Below are 23991 nucleotides of genomic sequence, written 5' to 3'. Positions count from 1 at the left end.
ATATGAAAATGAACCCGTTCTTTTTGATGTGGAAATTGTGGAATTTTCTTTTACTCACAGCCTCAAAAGCCCTTTTGTACATGGACAGCTTGTCCTGACTGAGGATGCAGTACTTTGCCAGAAAATCAACTGCAAAAAAGCACACAAAGGTATTAAAAAGTGGGTTACACTTCACAATAAGGCTGTATACATTAACAATAATTAACACAGTTAACATGAACTTTGACACATCTACAGCATTTATAGAGCTTAATTGATTATATTATATTATTTACAATTAATTAACGGCAACATTTTAATTTTATGAATAGAAAAAAAGAGAGAGAGAGTCACATATATATTTTGTGATTTAAATACTGTATGTCAGAACTTAACTATTACAATCAACTATAGATGTACACTACTGTTCAAAAGTTTGGGGTCGATAAGAATTTTGTCATTTATACTCACCAAGGCTGCATTTATTTAATCAAAAATACAGTAAAAACAGTAATATTCTGAAATATTGTTACAAATTAAAAAAAGTGTTTTCTATTTTAATATATTTTAAAATGTAATTTATTCCTGTGATGCCAAAGCTGAATTTTCAGCAGCCATTACTCCAGTCTTCAGTGTCACATGATCCTTCAGAAATCATCATTATAATATACTGATTTGCTGCTCTAGAAATATTTCTTATCATCAATGTTGAAAACAGCTTTGCTAGTTAATATTTTATACACGATACCTTTATTTTCAGGATTCTTTGCTGAAAAACAAAAACAGAATTGAATTGAAAAACAAATCTTTTGTAACACTATAAATGTCTTTACTATCACTTTTGATCAGTTGAATGTGTCTTCACTGCATAAAAGGATTCATTTCCTCAGACTTTTGAACGCTAGTGTATTTGGCCTAAAGAACAACGCCAAAGAAGCTAAAGCCATGTATTTTACTATTTATCATGAATGAATTACAATGAAACCAGTCACATATAATGAAGCCTTAAGAACAGGGAAAGGCAGAAAATCAACCATTTGGCCACAGAGGAACAGACAGATGGGAATGAAGACTAAGATGAGTTAGGAAAAGAGGATCAGAACCGAAAAGTTAAAAAGAAAAAGGAGGGAAAGAGAGGAAAGGAAGCTGTGGAGACCTCATTTAAGCTGCTGCCACTCCAATACATGAAACGAACAAGAATGATAGACAGAATCCACTGAATAATGGATCTATTCATCAGCGAGGCAGAAGAATAGGGAGGAAAGAGTTGATATCAGTGTGGATTTAAAGCACTGGGCCCAATGAGCTGCGGCCTGCTCACAGGGGGCCGATTCAATCTGCCATTTATCAGCTTACCCCTAATCAAACCCGGGCCTTGCATGGCCTCTCCCATTCACATGCAAAGTGTTACATTCGCATGTAGTCAACTTGACTTGTTAAGGCCTGATTGATCAAAACCTCTCGGTCCAGGGACGCACATCTGTTTGCAAATAACTGCGGCTAGCGGGAGCTCTGGTGTCACCCTGGTCCCTCAGCAGCGCTTGGATTTAGCTTCAAATCTGAAACAGTGATCTGTTCGGATCATTGAGCTGATCTGTATTCACTGACTCTCTCTTTATCTGCACTCATCTGTCTCAGATGCTCCCAAGACACTGAATTTGCCGTCCCGGTCCTGCTGCCACTGTCTGGATCTGATCTGACTGGGCTGCACAGGTGTATTCATCTGGTTTCTCACTATATGAGATGTGCAGCCAGGACACTCACACTTGAAAATTGTATTCTGTGTCTAGTAATGCCATGTCTGGCTCATGAAAATTGCATAGTGGATGCAGCCAGAGTCGTGACATGCTCAAAACATGCACACGTAGTTCAGCAGGTTTGAATAACCCATCACTTTTTCCCCTCTTTGCCCTAGTTTTAATTTAGTCTTGTTTTCCAGAAAAAAATATATAAGCACATTTAGAACAAAAAAACTTGTTATCAGATAATATTTATTTATTATTCATTTATGTTAATCTTAAACTTAATTTATCTATTTATTTGCTTATTTTTGAAATGTAAACTTTATATAAAATATGAAATAAACCATATTTATGTATTTATTGATTTATTTATTTTTGCTTATTTGGCATTTTATGTATGCATTTATGTATTTATTGATTTATTTATTTTTGCTTATTTGGCATTTTATTTATTGATTTATTTGCTTATAACATATTGTTTTCTTTGAGTATAAGCCTAATTTATTTATTCATGCATTTATTTATTTATTTACTTACTTACTTTGCAAGTTCACATTTTTTGTTAAGCTTAAACTCTGTTTATTTATTTTCTTATTTTAGAAATGTAAACCTTATATAAAATATAAAATATACCATATTTATTTAGTTTTACTTATTTGGCATTTTGTTAAGCTAAAACATTATTTGTGTATTTACTTATTTATTTGATTTAAAAAACCTTCAAGCATAAACTTACATTCATTTATTTGCTTCTTTTTTCTTTAAGCAAAAACTTCATTCATTCATTCATTCATAATGTCTTTTTTGGAATAAACTTCACAAAATTGTTGTCAGATTCATGCTTATAACAAGTTAAAAAAACTTTTTTCAATGATGCAAAAAAAACTTAATACATGATATTCTTTATAAGTAAGTCTTAATATAGTCTAAAATATATTTTTTAAAGTCTAAAAGTATGATTTTATTTAAATAAAATATATGGATTATCTAAAGATTTATAGCTTTTCTTTTCTTTTTTTTACTGGAAAACAAGACAACGAGAGTTAAAGAGTTAAAAAGTCAAGAATTTTTTTTTGTAATCAACTTATTGATGAAGTTACCTTATAGTCTGGTTGATTTTTAGTTTGGCGTATCAGTTATCATCTTTCTAACTTTCTTAAATATTAAACCTGTATTTGGGTTTATTTACACTTGCCCAAATTTCTGCCTCTCTGTATCTTCACCAAATCACTTATTTTACCTCCTCCTGAGGCCTTTGAACTTCACTATAGTCCTCTGTTAAACTCCACCATAGATGTCTTTTAGACCCCACCGGAGTACTGCGTCCCATCTCAGGCCACCGGTCCACTCAGGGATTTGTGGCTCGTGTGTGTGTGTGTGTGTGTGTATATGCATATGTTTTTTGGGGGGGCTCTGTGCCGTGGAATCAAGGGAACAAAAGGTGCAGTGGAGTGAGAGATTGAGGGAGGAAGCACAGGCAAACGTGCGGGAAGGGGGATGGAGGGGGCACAAAGCTCCTGGGCTAACGCCTCCCGCCTGATAGCCTTATCTGATTCTGCTTCAGCGGCTGATGGCTTTTTTTCCACTGTGGGCTTTGCTGCACACAGGTTGGGCCCTTTGGTGTGAAGCCTAGCAGAAAATGTTAATCAAGAGAAGAAGTCTTAAAAAAAGAGGTGGAGAGAGAGAGACAGAAATCGAGATTGCAAGAACAGAACTTCTCTCGTAATCTGTAATGGGAGTGACGGCAATTCAGTAGCAAATGGAAGTCCGAGAAAAAGGGAAGTGTGACGGGGTGACAAGAGCCGGGCGACGTGCACCCCGTCAACCACATTTGCGCGTTTGTGCTTTGTTGCTCTCTTTTTTTGACAGAGTCACTCCTCTATGAGGTCTGATGGCCTCAAGCCGGTATCATTCTATCCAAAAGGTTGAAGACGCCATAGAAAACTGCAGTCACATCCCATTTAACACTCACTCTTCAAGGCAGAACTTCACAGCTGTTTCACTGCAATGCACTGATTGCATGTCCTTTCACGTCTGTAGCCAATGAATAATGGATGTTCATTTTTGCTATTCTGTATATGGTTTATTTCTTACTGTCTTAGAAAGTATAGTTCATTTTTATTTTTTGCTTTTCAGTTTAAATACGTTTGTTGTGAAAACGGATGATGCAACTTTCTGCCACACATACAAACACACACTCCCGCTAAAAAGTAACACTATTATTAATACACAGAGACTTATTGTGCATTATTGAGGCCGTTTTGTACCCGTGTTTGTTTGTGTTCCATATTTAATCCTGTAGCTTTGTTTATGTTCATCATCATTCAGATAGACTCCCTTACATAGTTTGCTAACAAGGTCAAATTGGGTCAAAATATGACCTCTTTTCTCAGATTGGGGTTGCTCTACATATAGTATATGTCAAAGCATGACAGTAGCTATCAAAAGCACATGTGTTGAGCGCAGTAACGGTCAAACCAAGAAAATTTTGTTTTTCTTCAACTATGGGTGTTTTTTACTCTTTGGATTTCCAGAAAATAAACTAAAGGCTAACATTGGACATACGTGCAGCATTTGTCATTTTATTTCATGAACATTTCCACTGTCATTCCCACCATATTTCTAATTATTGTTTAATAGCATTCTAGTGGAAATGGAATTTTTTGGAAAAAAGGAAACAATTTGCAATGGATAATTTCATAGCATTTTCTTCATCTTAAATGCATACAATTAAATAATATTTTCATACTTTTTGCATCATTGCAATTTTATATTTGACAAAATTAGAGCTTGATTAAAAAATGACACAATAAAAGTGACACAATCTGCTGACACATTTTCCAATTCACAAAATTTTATAGGGACATAAATATTGGACATGATAGAAATGATGCCAAAATTTCTTTGTGTAAAAATTGGTAGTATAAGTAATAATTAATATTTTTAAGATGGATTTTTATAATCTAATACCTGGGTCCAACACAAGGATAAAACAAATCTATACAAAAAAAGGCAATTTTTTTCTAATAGCAAAAAGAAAAAAAGAAAAAAAGTTTTAATAATAATCAACCTCTAGAACAGTAAAGTGCCCTTAGTTGAAGAAAAACCCAAATGTTTTGCTGCATCTTTGACACTTAATGGTTTCCAAACATAAGCTAGCTTTTTGTCCTTATAGAGTAAAAATGGGAAAAATAAGATGAATGTATGAATGTAATTTCATTGGTTAAAGTATTAAACTAAAATGAAATTCACAGTATTTAAAAGAAATAATCTTTCAAAAAAAAGATTCATACAAATACATTTGTTAGGTTTACAAATGACACACACACACACACACACACATGTCTGGTTTGCTATCCTTGTGGGGACTCTCCATAGGCGTAATGCTTTTTCTACTGTACAGACTGTATATTCTATTGCCCTACACCAACCCTACACCTAAACCTACCCCTTACAGGAAACTTTCTGCATTTTTAGATTTTCAAAAAACTTCATTCTGTGTGATTTATTAGCTTGTTTACCCCTGGGGACCTCAATTTAGGTCCCCACCATTACATGAGTCCCCATGAGTCTGTGTGTATTCAGGTTTAAGTCCCCACCTGAATAGAAAAACAGGTACACACACACACACACAGCAGGCCGGTCCCCATAATGTGAAAAATTTCAGATTTTACTATCCTTGTGGGGACATTTGGTGCCCACAATGTAGCATAAACAAGTACACACACACACACACACACACACACACGTCTTGTTTTCATTGGGGACAATATGTATTAGGACACTTTTTGTTTGTAAGATGTTACTGAAACATGTTACTTGGTACCTGTGTGAATCTAAGAGGAGCTGATATCATACAAAAGTAAATATATTTGATATATATACTTGATTTTGTTATATAATACAAGACATATATTTTATTCAGAAATCTGTACTTCTTACTAAATACTTTTTGTGCCCACTCTAGCTGCTTTCCTGGCCTGCACCACACACACACTTTGCATGCACTCTGCCACGTGCTGGTCGCTGTGGTGCCGACCCAACTGACAAATAACTTACGCAGGCCGTCCAACTCTCTGCTGTGCTCCTTGATTATTCGAAATTTGGCACTGTACTTTGGTCCCTTTGAACAAGTGCAGGGGGCAAATTTTGGCAGACCTCTCGAAGTGAGCTTTGTTGTTGGCCGCCGGACACGTGGCTCCGCCCCTTCACTGCCCTTGAAAAGGAGGGGGAAAAAAACAAACAAAGACACACGCAGGCACCACACTCCTCCTGCTGGCTGCATGCCATGCACTCTCAAACACACACAGACCACAATCCCTTACAAACCACTACACCCTGATCTCCACTGATAACTCCACAAAGGGCAAATCATCTGTTATAACTTATCTACAGCGATAACCCCACAATGGCCAAATCATCTGCCATTATTGCTGCCGCTCTCCTTGACATTGTCCCTTTATTAAGGGCATTGTGGAAAGGCCCACTCTGTTTGGACGCGGCATAATAGAGTCTTTGACAGATTCACTTCTCTCCCTCTCGCTGTGAGCTTTGAAAACAGCGAGCATATTCCATGCTTCGTGCTTGTCAATAGCCGGACTGTTTGTTTGCCTAGTCACTCTGAGCTAATGGTAAACACACACAGCTATTCCATCCTTTAGCGCTGTGCAAATAGCGCTTATATAAAGGCACTGTACCCCTACACACACACATATACACACACTTTCTGGTCTTTCAGGATGCTGAGCTTTTGAAGAAGCCATTCAACAAGGGAGCCACATAGTTAGCCTCCTACACAGTCTGAACGCTAACCGCTAGCAAACTAGCAAACAAGTAGGGTGGGGCAGTCTCAGGTATACCAGGTGTTCTCTGTCAATGCTAACATTTATCAGAGATATCCACTTTCTCCAAGTGACCAGAAGAAACATAGATAAGGGCAACTGGAAAGATTGTATGAACGTCACCACAAAGTTTCTTTGTTGAAATTATTTTTGGACTCATTTATATTAAGTGTCCTTAACTGTACTTAAAATTAAATTAATCATTTGATAAAATGCACTCATTGTGTACATACATATTTTTACATTGTAAAACCTTCCAAAATACTTCCAGTAATTAATTTCTGTACTAATGCTATAATTATACTGTTGACTCTGCCCCTTAAACCTTACCAAACCACCAAACCAGACCCTATCTTAACCATATCCCACCTCAATAGCAGCAAAAGTGTTTTGCAATTCAACATGAACACAATACACGTGCACGTGCCCCCTCAAATCTTTGAGCCAAGTGGATTTTGAATGCAGCTTCCAAATTCCAAATTATATTTAATATAATCACACCAGCGTGATTAGATGGTTCAGTGCGTCATATCATCAGCTGCTAAATTCGAATCTGCGTTTGCTGGCTGGCGCTGAGTGCACTGCGCATTATAACCAATCACACACGATGCTGTTGAGCTTATGAATGCAATGACCAATCAGAGGCGTTCAGATGAGTCATCGCTAAAATTCCAGTGTTTTCTTCACTCGCCTGCTGACTGAATACCTCTTTCTGGCGAATTCTCTCGTCAGAAACAGTAAAGTGCAAATATGTGTACGAATCGGTAAGATATTAATTTCATAGTGTAAACAGCTTCAGTGGGAGTTTTTGTAAGTGCTTGGACTCTAGACAGTCAGTGAAAATGTTCTTTGATAATGTAAATGTTCTTTTGCTCGCTTTCCGTACAATGAAACTGTTATGATTAGTAGCCTAACTTACGATGTTTTTATTCACATTCATTTTCAATTAATTAAAGTCAGTCATATTAAAAATATGTTATGGCATGACACCCATATCTGCTAATTAAGTAAACAGACAGGTTTTTGTTCATAGTTAATAGATTACATTATTAGGTTACTTTGACCATCACCCACTAGATCAACTAACATAATCTATAAAGGTGAGAATCAAGATATTTCATGATATAGTGAATGCGTTTGGGAATGTTTCGAATAAAAAGGAAAAAATAAAATAAAATAAAACATAAGTGCTGTTGTGGCTGTTATGTGTCACATGACAACCATATACAAGTAGTTTAAATAAAACTGGCCACAAACATCTCATTATTGACACATTATTTTTTATATTTTTACACAAAATGTGATTAAAAAAAGATATTGTGGCTACGAATGAAAAATTTGTTTCCATGCCTTATCAGTTTGTTCCCTCATTTTAGGTAAAATCATGGCCACGTTGTACTAAATTGTTCCCTCGTTTTAGTAAAATTGTGTTCATGATTCAACTAAATGAAAAGGAGCAAACAAATTACTATTTGATTAAAATTAATAAAAGTGGCCACATATTAACAAGGCGTGCAGGGGAACAAATAATTAATTCATAGCCACAACATATCTTTTTCCTTCTTTATGTCATGTGAGGGGCTCTGTATAAAACATAATATTTATTCTTTATTTACTGAACTGGAAACCACGCACTGATTTAAATGTGCAACTTATTGAAGTCAGGTGACAACTATCAAGCCTACTATTTGAATTTCACATACTTTTCTGGAAAAAAAGTAAGCAACACCCAGTATATACTGTACTCTACTGTCTAGTATGTAGTATGCTAGTATTCCATTCTAAACACAGCCAAACACACGCGCCAGTGCTACATACACAGCAAACACTGAATACCTACTGCAGGTAGGGGCCACAGAAAGGGAAAGCACAACGAAAGAGTGGAAAGATGAGAAAAATGAAAGAACAGGGAAGGCCAGACCTATTTTGTGACACTTGTCATTTGTGCATTGATTTTTTGGTCAGTATGGAGAGAGTGGGTACAAATTATGTCCAATTAGGGCTTTTGAGTTCCTAATGAGGAGCCACACTCACAAGTGTCTGAGAGGCCTCACACATATTCATACACACAATTTATGGTGAATGCTGTCTCGTTCCGAGGGAATCCTATCGTTACAGGAGAACGAGAGGACTAAAAACAGTGACAAATGTGAGTCAGTTTGAACCAGATTCAAATCTTCAACATTAAACAACCTTCTTTCTCTTTTCTTTCTCCCTTTCAAACTCCTCTCACTTTCATCCGCATACACACAAAGAGCAACACTCATCTCTGATGTGAGCGACAGCTGCGTGCTTCCTCCTCTTGTGCTTGATTAGGAGCTGAAGGGACCTGTCCAATCAGGCCTATTCACACAATGCCCCTGCATTCACACAATCCCCGTGACCTCCCATGACCCCTCTGGAGCTCCGCCCCTTCACCTTGACCTTCAGTACACACCCTCACTCTCCTCAGCACTCCAAACCGCATATCCAATCATGAAAAGGACCGGCAAATTGGGACCATCGGCATAGACCGGCAGAACGGCACTCGAAAGCATAGCTAATTAAAAAATCAAGTGCAAAGCTCCGAGCTCAAAACTAAACAAGAGATGGTGGGGCGACTGGAGTGTGTACACAGTGTCAAATTACAGCGCTGGGGTTCTGTGTTTGAATGGCGTGAGTTTTTTTATTGTCCTTAAAATGAAAATGGTGGCCTACTGAAAGGACCTTATCAATCAACAGCTGAAATTGCCAGTTCATACTGGCAGACTGGTAAATAAGTGACTTGGAAATGATGTCAGAGCACATTCACCTTATTAGTCTACAAATTCAGATTGGTTTTCACATGCATTTGTGTACTTACAGTCCTCAAACTTAGAGCAAGGTCTTTGATGAGCGGGCTCTGTCGGGTCTTTTCCATCCTGAAGTTTGGAGTAAATCTGCAGGGCTTTATTCTTCCTCTCCTCAGTCTTCTTGATCTCTCTCTTCCTCTTCCTCTTCTCTCGAAGTCTCTCGGACTTGTTTCTGTGCTTTTCAGCATGGTCACTGGTTCTGCATTGCGGGACCAGTATGGTCCCCCCGTTTGTTGGGCTTTCTTTAATTTAGCAGACATAAAACCATATAACATGCATATTAGATTGTTACTTGTGATTAGTGACCTAATAAAAAATTTATATAATATATTCAATTTAAATAAATGTAAGAATAAATATAAATTGTTCACAAAATACATTTACATTTTTTAATATAATATAACATAATATTAGTGCTGTCAAAGGATTAATCGCGATCAATCGCATCCAAAATAAAAGTTTTTGTTTACATAATATATATGTGTGTACTGTGTATATTTATTATGTATATATAAATACACACACATGTATGTATATTGTGATGCGTGTCCCGAGGCCTCATCAGCGTCGCCCTGGCAACGAAGGAGAAACACCTGCACGCCATCCGCACGGGCTGGCTGGCCACACCTGAAACCAATCATCAGCCACCTACAAAAGCTGCCAACCCGCACAGACTGGTGAGAGACCTCTCATCTGATGAGATCGCTAACCTTCCTCTCATTTCCCCACAGAAAGCAGCGTATGACCGGCCAGCCCCGAGGCACTATCCCCACACCGGCACACAACGCGCACTCACGGAGGAAGAGGAATACACGCGGATCCTGGAGCACGAGGCTATCTCACCGGAGCACTTTGGCACGACCTTCACTTTCAATAAACGCAGCCTTCGGGGCACTCATTGACTCACTCTGTCGTGTGATTCTTCCTCCCACCACACTGGTGGAGAATGCGGGCATAATCACGGAAGAATCACCGACAAACACCGTTTTTTTTGTTGAAATTTTCCATGGAGAGGTCCCGACCCCCAGACGCTCACTAACCCACGTCAATTTTTTTTTTTTTTTTTTTTTTCTTTCAGGTGGCGCCTCCTCCCCAGCCATGGAGGAACTGCTCAAACATCTCACCGAAGTCAGTATACGGCAGCAACAGATCGTGGAGCATATGGCTGCGCGGCAAGGAGAGGTAGAACGAGAGGTTGCCGCCCTCCGGACCGCCTCCGCCCAGCGGGTTCCGCTGCCTGATCCCCTCTTCCGAGCCACCGCCTTGCTGCCGAAGATGACAGCCCATGACGACATCGAAAGCTACTTGATGATGTTCGAGTCGACGGCGAATCAAGAGGGCAGGCCACGAGACAAGTGGGCGCGCGTGCTGGCACCGTTACTAATGGGGGAACCCCAGCGGGCGTACTTCTCCATGCCATCGGAGCTAAGAGAGTCCTACGAGGAACTAAAAAAAGAAATCCTGTCCAGAGTAGGCCTGTCACCCATCGTGGCCTCCCAGCTGTTCCACGGATGGGAATATTCTAGCCGGTTGCCAGCCCACGCCCAAGCCGCCGATCTCTCCCGCCTCGCACGCCATTGGCTCCTCGCAGGAGATCCCAGCACCGGCCAAGTGGCCGAAAGAGTCGTCGTGGATCGTCTTCTACGCGCGCTTCCTCGGCCGATTCGGCAGGCAGCCGGCATGCGGAACCCGCTCACCGTAGTAGATCTGGTAGAGGCCATCGAGCTGGCGGAGGCGGCTCAACGCCGCGAGGCTGGGGAGCGAGCGCCACCATTTCCCCGAAGGGTGCCCCAGGAGCAACGCTCGCCGGAGGGCACCATCCGACCAGTGAGCAGGCCGGCAGCTCCCGACCCTCAGGATGAACCCATGCCAACGGATCCTCCCACTTCACCACGCCGGGCCTGGCTGGCAGGTTGTATAGTACACCGCGAGCCCCCATCAGCCGCACCGAAGGTGGAAGTGGATGTCAACGGGCGCCCGTACCAGGCATTACTTGACTCGGGCAGCGCATTCAGCCTGGTCCAGTTAACGGTGGTTTCCCCACGGGAGGGGTCTCAAGGCCGGTTCCCCATCACCTGTGTCCATGGTGTCAGGTCCCGTCTCGTCGGGTCATGATCGCGGCCGCACCGGGCGCTTGGCCCGTAGAAGTTGGAGTCATGAAAGACCTCCCCGTCCCGGTACTCCTTGGGAGGAACTGGCCAGGCTTCGACCGCCTGCTTGCCCTCGCCACCCAACCTGCCAGCCCTGTCGGGAGCCGCCGAACCCGAGGCCAAAACCGACGTCCCCGACGGCGCACCGCCCTGCTGGCCTCGGACAGCCCCCGAGACGGTGAGTCCCCCTCCTCTAACCTCTTCTATGATGTCTTTCAGCAGGTCAAGGGAGGTGGGGCGTTCGCCAAGGAGCAGCTCGGGGACGATCGGCTGAAGCACTGTTGGTCGCAAGTGAGGGTGATCGACGGGAAAGAAGAACAGCCTCCTCCACACCCAATCCCCCACTTCATCATGCAAGGTGGCCTGCTTTACTGTGTCGCATCACGGAGGGGAGAGGAAAAACAACTTTTGGTGGTGCCGCGGTCGAAGACAGAAACGGTAATGGAGCTGGCCCATTCCCATCCGATGGCGGGCCACCTGGGGGCCCACAATACCATCCAACGGATCAGGGACTGTTTCCACTGGCCCGGCCTGGACGCTGACGTGAAACGGTTTTGCCAAGCCTGTCCCACCTGCCAGCAAACCGCGCCGCGCACCCCTCTCCCCAGTCCGTTAATTCCATTGCCCATTATCGAGGTGCCCTTCAAGCGTATAGGAATGGATCTGGTTGGGCCGCTGCCGAAGTCCGCCCGGGGCCACGAGCACATCATGGTGATAGTGGATTACGCCACTCGCTACCCTGAAGCCATCCCCTTGCGAAAAGCCATGTCCAAGGCCATCGCCCAGGAGCTCTTTCTCTTGTGTAGTCGAGTCGGCATTCCATCGGAGATATTGACTGACCAAGGCACCCCGTTCATGTCCCGGACCATGGCGGACCTCTGTCGCCTCCTTCAAGTGAAGCAGATCCGCACCTCTGTGTACCATCCTCAGACCGATGGGCTGGTCGAGCGCTTCAACCAGACCCTTAAGCAGATGCTCCGTCGGGTGGCCGCGGAGGATAAGAGAAATTGGGACCGGATGTTGCCATATGTCCTCTTTGGCATCAGGGAAGTGCCGCAGGCCTCCACCGGATTCACGCCATTCGAGCTCCTGTTTGGACGCCAACCTCGCGGTCTACCGCCCATCGGTCCACCATCGAGCATGTCCGCGAGATGAGGGAGCGGATCGACAGGGTCATGCCCATGATTCGGGAGCACCTCTGGAAAGCCCAGCAGGCCCAACAACGCCACTACGACAGGGCAGCCCAACCACGGGAATTCCAACCAGGAGACCTCGTCTTGGTCCTAGTCCCCACTGCTGCCTGCAAGTTCTTGGTTGAAATGGCAGGGAATGTATACGGTGACCGAGAAAGTGGGGCCCGTCACCTACAGAGTGTGACAGCCAGGAAGAAGAAAAGAGGAGCAATTATATCACATCAACCTGTTAAAACGTCCGCACACCACCCGGAACCATCGTCCGGCAGCGGCCCTACCGACACGCCATCGAAGAGGAGGTGCAGGAGATGCTGAGGATAGGGGTAATAGAGCCCTCGCGCAGCCCATGGTCCAGCCCCATCGTCATGGTCCCGAAACCCGACGGCACCCTCCGCTTTTGTAACGACTTCCGCCGCCTAAACAAGGTCTCCGAGTTCGACAGCTACCCCATGCCGCGGGTAGATGAACTGCTGGATCGGCTGGGGAGAGCCCGTTACATTTCGACGCTGGACCTCACAAAAGGCTACTGGCAAGTGCCACTGACCGAGGAAGCCAAGCCCAAGACTGCATTCTCCACCCCCAGTGGCCACTGGCAATATCGGGTTCTACCCTTCGGCCTGCATGGGGCTCCCTTCACCTTCCAGCGGATGATGGACATCCTGCTGAGGCCCCACCAGTCCTATGCCGTTGCCTACCTGGACGATGTCGTCGTCCACTCGGAGACCTGGGAGGACCACCTGGAGCGGCTGCGGAGGGTGCTCTTGGAGCTGCGCAGGGCGGGGCTGACCGCCAATCCCCGGAAATGTCACCTGGCCCTCGATGAAGCGAAGTACCTTCCAGGTGGGCCGAGGTCTCATTTGGCCCTAAGAGAAGGTGGCAGCAATCCTCTCGGCCCCACGGCACACCTCCAAAACCCAGGTGCGTGCCTTTTTGGGATTGGCGGGGTACTATCGATGTTTTATCCCTAACTTCTCCTCCTTAGCAGCACCCCTGACAGACCTGACCAGGAAGGGGCAGCCGGAGAAGATTGTGTGGGGACCCACCGAAGCCGAGGCGTTCAGGAAGGTGAAGGAGGCCCTCACCGCAGAACCGGTACTGCGGGCCCCGGACTTTAGCTGCCCCTTCCTGCTACAAACGGACGCATCCAACACCGGGTTGGGAGCCGTCCTTTCCCAGGTACAGGACGGTGAGGAACACCCGGTGATTTATATCAGTCGGAAGCTGACCCCAACGGAGCAACGATACGCCGCAGTCGAGAGGGAGGCGTTGGCCGTCAAGTGGGCAGTCCTGGTGCTCAGGTACTACCTTCTTGGCAGGAAATTCACCCTCTACACCGACCATGCCCCATTGCAGTGGATGGCCCGGGCCAAAGACACCAACGCTAGGGTCACCCGCTGGTTTTTGGCGCTCCAGGACTTCCACTTCGTCGTACGACACCGGGCGGGGACGGCCAACGCCAACGCCGATGGACTCTCGAGGATCTGGTCAGCTTTCGCAGGTCTGTCAGGTTTGTCTTCCCTCCCACCCCCAATCTCCCCTTTGGCTCGCAGGACCAGGACGACGCTTAGGGGAGTGTGACGCGTGTCCCGAGGCCTCATCAGCGTCGCCCTGGCAACGAAGGAGAAACACCTGCACGCCATCCGCACGGGCTGGCCGGCCACACCTGAAACCAATCATCAGCCACCTACAAAAGCTGCCAACCCGCACAGACTGGTGAGAGACCTCTCGTCTGATGAGATCGCTACCCTTCCTCTCATTTCCCCGCAGAAAGCAGCGTATGACCGGCCAGCCCCGAGGCACTATCCCCACACCGGCACACAACGCGCACTCACGGAGGAAGAGGAATACACGCGGATTCTGGAGCACGAGGCTATCTCACCGGAGCACTTTACAATACAATACATAATTTTTTAAGAACCCCCCCCCCCCCAAAAAAAAATATATATGCAGATTTGTTTGAATGTATCGCTATTAAAATAATGGCTGCCAATAGAATAAAATAATCATGATTTCCAACCAGTCTTTAAACAGCATATAATTATGGAAAAATCATTAAATGTCATTAAATTTCCTTTGCATGTCTTTTATCATTATTTTCAGACCCCCCATAGCACTCTCTTGTCCTGGATCCCAGTTTGAAAACCCCTGCATTATGGGCTACTCACTGGTCCCAGGAAAGATGAGGACCACCCATAAAAAATGTTCTGCTACAGTGACTTTTAATATTCTATATTTCCTTCTAATTGATCCTAATCTCTAACTCATTTAGTGTATTTTGAAATAGAAAATTTCAAAATAGAATAAAATAAGATGTACCCCTTTGATATATCACTATGTGAGACTACAAACAATGCCTTATTTCTTTTTTGTACCTATACTTGGCTTTTTCTGTGAATCAGATACCAATGGGCCGTCTGTGGCAGAATTCTCAAATGTTCCCCTTAACTCTTCCATTCAAAATGTACTTATTCTGTTTCCTTCCTTCTTTACCCTTCATAATCACATTTTCTGTCCTTCCTCAAAGACACCATTTAAAAGCAAAATGCTCTCTTGAGAGACCTGGAGGTCTGTTAATTTGCCAGTGCTCCCAAATTAGCAGCTTTCATTAGAACTCATTGAGAAGTCCTCACAAAGCACTTCCTGCGTTTAGAGACACAAAGAGTGAGATCGATTAGCACTGAACCTGTGGGGGTTTCTGGATTGTGTGTTCTTCAGCATTTAAATTTAAAACACTGGACTGTGATGTGGCTTTGTGCTGAAGTGTGAGAGAGAGGAGAGCTGGAAAATCAGCTCTTATTCTCATTAACAAAAACACACATGAATTCCTGGGGTCAGTTTGTTAATTATTGTCCCACAAAGACACATCAAGTTCAGTCTTATGTTTCTACATTTGCAATTACAGGATGGCTCAAAGATACAACAGTAGCCTAAATGTATTTTTTTCCAACACTAAGACAGTGGTTCTCAACTGGTGTGGCTGCAAGTCTGTTCAGTTATATAAACAGCGGGGGGAAAGAATGCTAAATGCACATAATAAAATGTAACTAATCGTTAATTGTGCAAAATTAGTTCACTGCAAGAATTTGGTTTGTGCCAATTTTTAAATACTATTTGTGATTATTAGATAAGATACATGCAATATTTTTGTTTACTTTTGTACCATAATCAGATATTTCTATATACAGCATGGAGGAAGTTAAATGTCTCATGACTGGACACATAATTTCTTCCTCGTAATGGTTGTGTTCCCATCAAAAGACTATACTATGTATACCTTGATCATTTATCTGTATTATACACAGTTACACAGTTCACATATCTACAGATATTGCAGATAAGAGCAGGTATCTCTGCTTCTATCTGAATTCTGATCATATAGGCTAATACTGCTATGGATCGCTCACCTTGGCAGATGCCGATACATCACACTCAAGATTTAATGGTGTGAAAACACTAGCCATATTTTATGGTTTTGCAAAACGGGCAAATGAGACGTGAGTAAGGACAGTTAAGCACTTGCTCAGCTCTGAAAATGGGCCATAATGGATCTGTGATCAGCTCTGTGCAACGTGAGAGCACTGACAACGAGGCACCTTTGCATAAATCCTGCAAGGGCAAACGGGTTTACATAGTTTATGATTCATAGTTTATGATCCACAGACTGTTGGTCCTTGTAATCTGAGTCCGCAGCCCAAACTTGATGATGGAAAGTTTTCTGTTCATGCAAATTTTATCAGCCAGTCAAGGAAAGCCATTTGTTTGTAAAAAAAAATAAAAATTCTGCCAAGACTTCACACGTGAGATCAGAGAAAGTCAGGGTGTACTTTCCACTGGGAAAAAAACACATTTTACTGACTATTGTTCTAAAATAAAATACAGAAACCACATTTGAATTGTTAATTAATCATATTAGTGACTTTTCTGGCCAATGACAGTGATTTAAATTAGATTTTAGAAAAAGCCTGTTAAAATGCGAGTATAAAATATGTCTCTCAGTCATCATTGTATTGCATTGCACTCTTTTTTGCTCCACACAATAAAAACTACAGATTTTTCTATCTATTATTTCATATGTCAGGCTGTACAGAATGATCTACTAAAGTAATAATCAACATACATTTCAGATTTAGTGTGTTTCTAAAATCTAGGTGTATTTTTTAAAGGATTAAACATCTCCGGACCCTGACCGCTGTGTGAAATCAAGTTTCACAGGGTAATTTGCCAAACCCAACTAATTCCATTCAGCGTGGCCTATCTCTCCCTGTAAAACCTCCTTTTCTTACACTGCCTAATCCTCCAATGCAGAACAGTGATTACTGAACGGTCAAAGCTGGAAACAAGGCACTGACCTGCTTAGAAACCATCTTAAACCCACACACGCCAGGTTACCATACCAACTGGCCGGCCTGAAAGAGACAGATAGCTGGATTTGGCTGAGAGTGGCAGAGTCAAATCCTTCATCTAGCCCTCCCCTGGTGCTCACAAGGCCGTGGAAGACAAAACACAAACCTCCCCTGGTCCGCCTTGGTTAACACACACCCTGCCCACCCTCCCATGTGGAAATCCGAGCATCCAGCGCACCAGAAAGAAGCAAGAAGGTCGACCGTGTATCTCTTTCTTTGTGTGTTTGAGAAAGGGATGAGCGTCAACAACACAATCGGGCGGCAAGAGGCTTTCAGCGGTGCCACCCAGAGCCATTCTCCCCCAACTTTCGGCAGAAAAGAGGGAGGGCTGGAAGAAAAAGGGAAAATCCCTCCTTGATTATTATTCATGGTACCGATTGTCCTTTCTGGATCTTCAGTTTCCCAACTCGTCATTCCATTCTAGCAGCGCTGACAAGTGCCAATCAAAGAGTCGGTATCCGGGTCTCAGCGCTGTCCAAACGATTGAGGATTTGGCAAACAATGGCTTCCAAGCCCTCAGTGACAGTGGGAGAAAGACAATAGTGGCAAAATGACTGTGTCAGTGTGTGGTCCTGTTTTAGGGCGAAACGATCCTGCTTCGAACATGGCTAATCTCTCCTTCCCCATCTCTTTCATTCACGCCCTTAATCTGTTCGCCAGTGCCTGGTGTCTTCCAGAACAATCCGCCTGGGTCAGTCCGGCTTAGGCCCTTGTTTTTGTCCGGGATGATGGCACATTCATGTCCCTCTGTGACATCTTCAGTTTCAGCTGAATGCTAAAGACTATAATAAACACTTGCAGGGGTCGCCTGAGTGACCAGGAGAAAAGCAACAGTAGCCATTCCGTCACAAAAAGGGATTAGGACACCTATGAATTCATTATTAGCCGGGAGCACAAAAGAGTGGTCAGGGAGCCGACACTGGTGGGAATCGGGACTGTGTCATGTGTCATTTTGAACAGTGACCGAAACACCTTTATTAGTGGGTGCGAATCAATAGTTTCTTTGAGCTGATGAATAATTGATGGTGTCTTGCAAAATCAAGACACATTACATTATTTTTATAAAGAAAAAATCTAAATCAATTCAAATCAGACACAAAGTCACACACAAATAAGCAGACTATTGATCACTTTATCCTTATGAAGCCTGACATATTAATAGTCAGATTATTATTATTTTTTTAATGTGACAGTTTATTGAACCTTTAGACAAAATCTAAAGGTTTGCATATATGTTTTTTGTTGAGAATACATCAGCCTTTTTTTGGGCAGTTTGAGGCCCAAACTGAACAAAATTATACAAATTGGTGCAGCTGCTGGCCTATAAAGTAAGAGAAACATTCTGATAACTTCTAAATCAATGTGATCTTTATAACATATAGCAGACTACTTAAATAAAATGCATCAGTTGTCCTGCAATCATTCTCTCTATGTCGATAATATGTGTAAGATGATATTTAAATGCTTAGTTTCATGATCAAGCTCTGTAGTTTTTACTGTGGGGACTAAACATATACTGATGGCCTGATGTAAGGCCTAATGTATCATATTTTATACTCTCATTTTAACATGATTTTTCTAAATAATAAAAAAAAGAAAATAAAAAAAAAGTATGGATAATGTTATTCTTATATTGTAAAAATCAGTAAAGATTTCACAACAGAAAGACACATGTACCACAACCTGAACAGGGATGTTTTTAGAATTATAATAAAAAGTCTTTTTATTTTAACTTTTTATTAAAACTTTTGCTTGCTAAAAAGTCTAAACTATCAATTAGATGACAGAAGGCATGCAGTAGATTGTGTACTACTGTTTTTGTTTCTTTGAACATGTTGATAAATAAATATGATACAGTAGGCTTTATATGATTAAAGAGTCCAAAAATAATAATTCTGCCATCATATATTTACCCTCATATCGTTCCAAACCTGCATGACTTTCTTTCTTCTGTGGAACAGTTTTGAAGAACAGTCCATATAATGAAAGTATCTGGCGGTCTGAAACAACCATCATTATATAAGATTTTATTTTATTTTTATTCTTTTGTGATTCACAAAGAAAAGTCATACAGATTTGAAATGACCTGAGAGTGAGTAAATGATGACAATATTTTAATTTTTGGTGAACTATCCCTTTAACATTAGTGGTTTTGATTGTAAGTGGTGTGCTTTCTTCTCTTAATTCTCCTACTTTAAGAGTTTTTTTTGCTTATTTTCGATTATCACAAGAGTCCCAATCAGTGATAATCCACATGCTCTTCTCAGCGGGAGGCGTTAATCTCATGTCCACTGTTTTAGTCACATTGAGGTCTCTTCAATACCTACTGGCCCTGGAATGACCTCGCACTGACCCCACATTGACCCTCTCCCCAGGAGTGACCATGTCTTTGGACTTTGAGGAGGGTCGTTGCATTCAGACACTCCCACCATCTCCTAGGTTACATGAGTAACATCTCTTTTGAGGTGAATTACTTTTATTTGCCCCTCTTAGTGAAATAACTGAACCTAAGGTCCCTTATTCATTTTGTTCTGGTTAGTTACTGAAAGTCTTTTGGTGTTGGGACTATGACTTGGTGTGTAAAATGTGATATATATATATATATATATATATATATATATGTGTGTATATAAACAGTATTGTCAATACCACATTGGTGTTATAGCAAAACCACTCACCTGTCAGCAAAGCACTGGGAGAGAGAGTTGACAAATAGAGCGGGACATTCTCATCTGGGGATTCACAACCTTGTGATAAAACAGCAAAAAATATTTAGATTTAGTTATCTTTTATGTTTTTTCTTTTGGGAAACACTAAATGAGAACGATGTTCTTTTCCATACAGTGACAATGAAGGGTGAGCAATATTTTGAACAATAATTTACAGTGCAGGAGTCACAAGGACTACGCTTATGATGCTTAAATGGTGCGTTTTGTGCTTGAGGCCTGGTCACCATCCACTTTCATTGTATAGAAAAGAGCAGTGTTATTATCCTCCTAAATTCCTCCTTTTGTCTTCCATGGAAGTAAAAGTCTATGAGTTTGCGACAACATGACAATAGTTGATTAAAAGATTAAATTTTTGCCTAAACTATCTCTTTAAGCACCTAAAAGGATTAAATAAATTCTTGTAAATGTCCTTGAGCCTTAGAATGGGTTGTTTTGGGGGCAACTTTGTGCCCTGCAGATATGCCAGTCTGAGCCACTAATGGAGGTGGGTGACTGATCAAGTAACATGGAACATTACTCTCTCAACACATTGACGGATGCTGGTGATTAACGTTATTCTTCAAAGGTATGACAGATGCAATATAGCTCAGTCATAGCGGGACAGGCTTGAGCAGGATATTTCCAGTCTGGTCGTGGTTGCATCTTGAGAAGTAGGATGAGAGTACATTAAAGAAGCAGACTCTTAATTTTCTTTCTGGGCCCTTATTTCATTTATGTACATAAGATGGCCACACAGTGAAGACAAGCCTGGCACCAGGCAGCTGCCTCTCAGAGGGATTATGTGGCTTAACTGTACCGGAGACACAAGGATACCAAACACTGGCCTGGCAGTGATGAGAGCTCCATGGAGTGGCACCTTAACTCTGTACGCTCCAAGCAACATGCAGGTATTCATCCCTCAGGTGGACATTATGATAGAGCTTTCAGCTTGGGACTGGAAAGGTGTGTTTTACGCTGCTCACATGCAGGAAATCTTTATTGATGTAGGGGTATTGAACTGAAAGTTGTTAAATGTGATCACATCAAGGATATGTATTTTGCATTTTGCACATTTATGGTCAAAATGGTTTCTTTTTTTTCTTTTTTTTTCCGGTTTAGGTTTAAAGGAATATTCTTGGATCGATTCAATTTAAGCTCAGTAACAGTGTTTGTGGAATAATGTTGCATACCACAAAACTATTATTTCAACTTGCCACTTGTTTTCTGAAAAAAATTAAAATAAATAAAAATTGAGGTTATAGTGTCTCACCTAATGGATGTAAATAGGGACAATTTTTTGGAGGATTTAAAAGCAAATGCAAAGCTTATAAATTTATTTAATAACTTGCTCTACTGTTCAAAATCTTGGGTTCAGTAAGAATTTAATTATAAATTCATAATTTTATTCAGTAAGGATTTATTAAATTGATAAAAAATGAATAAATGTTTCTCTTTTAAACTTTCAAGGAAAAAAATGTATCACAGTTTCACAAAAATATTAAGCAGCACAACTGTTTTCAACACTGATAATAACAAGAAATGTTTTTTTAAATTTTTTTATCAGAAATGCCAAATCATCATATTAGAATGATTTCTGAAGGATCACGTGACACTAAAGACCGGAATAATGATTGCTTCAGCTTTGTCATCACATGAATAAATATTTTAATTACAATTTTAAACTAATAATGTTTCACAGTATTAGTTTTTACTGTATTTTATCAAATAATTGTAGCGTTGGTGAGACTATTTGGTCTGTGAAGCTGTTTAAATCATATTTTTTTACAATCGTTTTAGGGTTTATGACGTTATGTTGTAACGTTGTAAAATTGGACATAACTTGGACAAAAATGTTTTTTTTTTTCACATGTGAATCATGTGAACATGCATATTGTTCAGGTCTTGTGGCTTTACATTTGAAACAGCGAGTATTTGAATGTTTCTGGCCCTAATCATTTTCTTTTTTTAAAGAGAAGGAAGGATGAGTTAAAATAATTTTTTTGTGGTAATCAATATAATGCCACAAATTGAGATTAACCTGGAATATTTCTTTAAGCAAACCATACATAATAGCCTCCAGAACTCTCGTACACGACTGTGTTCCCAAACAGCGGGCATCCACCTCCGAAAGCAATGACCGCATTTATTGTGCTTTGTCTGCTCACTCTGAGGTGCAAGTAAATTATTATATATTATATATTATATATAAATTATTATATTCAGCGGTTTCTCCCACTTTTCTTAGTGATATTTAGTGCCAGTTTATCAGGAAGCAACGATATTGTTCTCTTTGTCATGCTGGATGTTTTATGTGACATTCCAAAGTTAAATTCTCAACATTGGTTTGAGCATTGTTATGATTTCCATCTGTCAGGTGTCATTTCTCAACTGAAATCAAATCCTTTATAACAGTTATGTGTTTTGTGGTGTGAGTGGTGGCACACCTTGGTCCTCACAGGTGGTTTTCTCTCGGTTCCCGGAGCTGCTCTCAGACACACTCGAGCTGAGAGAACAACATGATGATGTCCTTGATACACTCCCCACACTGATGAGCTAAAAGCACAACAATTAACACACAAACAGGACAGAAGTGCATAACCACCAAATATGAATGTGTGTGTTTGCAGCCATGGCCCTGCTGTGCTGCAAAGAAGCAGTGGCCTCCCTAGCGTCGACAGTAATCTGTCCTTATTGTACTGAAACTTAATTGACGGCAGCTTACAACACATTCATGTTTAGGCCACCATACCCCTCCCCTGGCTTTCCTCCTTCCTTCATAAAAGAAAGATTAATGCCTCCATCCTTTTGCACCTGCATCCAATGCTTTGAGTCCTCATACCCCTCGCTGACACTGTTTACCCCCTAAACCTTGCCCTTTGGCCCCGCTGTGGCACATCCATGCCCTAAAATTCAGCCCTCTTATCAGCAGGGTAAGTCAGAGAAGCCCAACTTCCTTTTCTATAAGCAACTGCACCTTTTTCTCATCCGTAGTGACTTATTAGCCCCACACCTGCCGCCCAGCAGCAAGCAGAAATCCCCCAGTCACCTCCATACAGCAACGACAGCCATAAAGTGGCTCATAGATTCCTCTATGTGTGTGTTGAAATGGTTTTATGAGCGACGTACTCACCCCGGGGCACTTTCTGCGTCCCTTGAAAGTTGCCAAAGAATCTTGGCCACTGTTTCTGCCACTTAATGGTTTGCGGTTGTCGGGGACTGCAAATAGACACACATGGCTTGAAAACAAGTGCAGACCAAATATATACAAAAGCAAAAGAAATGCAAGAAGAGGGACGACAGTGAGTGATTAATGCCTTGTATTTGAGATGACTGAAGGTCTATAATCCCTCTGCAAATACTGATAGAAATGGTGCCTCACAAACGCGCGACAGCACCTGTCTACTCGCAGCATGCCAGGTGCAGACACACCTAGCGAGGAGCCTGGCCTCCACGCGCTGCCGTGCGTGTTTGTGCCAGACTTTAGAAACACATTAACACTATTTCAAAACACATTCGATCAAGATTGCTCCCAGATCTGATCCACCGCACGTGGCTTTCCTTTGTAGTGCCTTTATCTGTGAATTGCGCCTGAACAATGCACAATAGCTGCATCGCAGGATTACGTCCTGATAGGGGGGCCATTGCGACCAGACGTGTGGATGAACGGAGGTTTTGGGTTAATGATAAACTTTTTATCTTGATTAATATGACTTTTTCATAACTCCATAAAGCGTTTTTTTTTCTGGAGGAGCAACAAACCGCTACATCTTTATGGCTTCAGTTAAGGACTTGTAGACGCGCGCCCTGGAACAGATGAGAGGCATGCCGGCTTTGGTTCAAAGGTAACAGCAATGGGGTCACACACACATACGCATACACAAATACTAAAAACATTACTCTCAAGGACGGCCAACAATCGGCACACCCGTAACGTTATTCCCCGACGCCCTCTCACAATTGCCAAATTTCCCCAACTCAAATCAACCGTTCCTCTTGGGATTTTTCCCCCCCCACTCCTAACTGCTATTTTTCAGAGTTATTTAAAGGCAATCAAGGCGCTGTTGCTCGTGAATGTAAACATTGCAATCTGATGTGAGGTGACGGGGAGAGATAGCAGGGCCCAGTGCGTCTGCTACGGTCTTTT

The 23991-nt window shown here is 42.0% G+C and overlaps 1 protein-coding gene across 2 annotated transcripts in view; it reads right to left on the bottom strand.

The window, feature by feature from the left end:
• LOC131539638 (mucin-2) overlaps nucleotides 1-23991 on the bottom strand; it is a 55648-nt gene that overhangs the window by 5849 nt on the left and 25808 nt on the right. For both annotated transcript variants that reach the window (XM_058774299.1, XM_058774300.1), the window contains exons 8-12: nucleotides 22978-23063; nucleotides 22292-22400; nucleotides 19818-19886; nucleotides 9405-9635; nucleotides 59-129 (exon numbers count right to left, since the gene is read on the bottom strand). In XM_058774299.1, coding sequence (XP_058630282.1) covers nucleotides 59-129; nucleotides 9405-9635; nucleotides 19818-19886; nucleotides 22292-22400; nucleotides 22978-23063 — 566 coding nt within the window. The remainder of the gene's footprint in view (nucleotides 1-58; nucleotides 130-9404; nucleotides 9636-19817; nucleotides 19887-22291; nucleotides 22401-22977; nucleotides 23064-23991) is intronic.

Source organism: Onychostoma macrolepis, chromosome 04, assembly GCF_012432095.1.
Source record: "Onychostoma macrolepis isolate SWU-2019 chromosome 04, ASM1243209v1, whole genome shotgun sequence".
Classification (NCBI taxonomy): Eukaryota; Metazoa; Chordata; class Actinopteri; order Cypriniformes; family Cyprinidae; genus Onychostoma; species Onychostoma macrolepis.
This window is presented reverse-complemented; position numbering and strand designations above follow the sequence as displayed.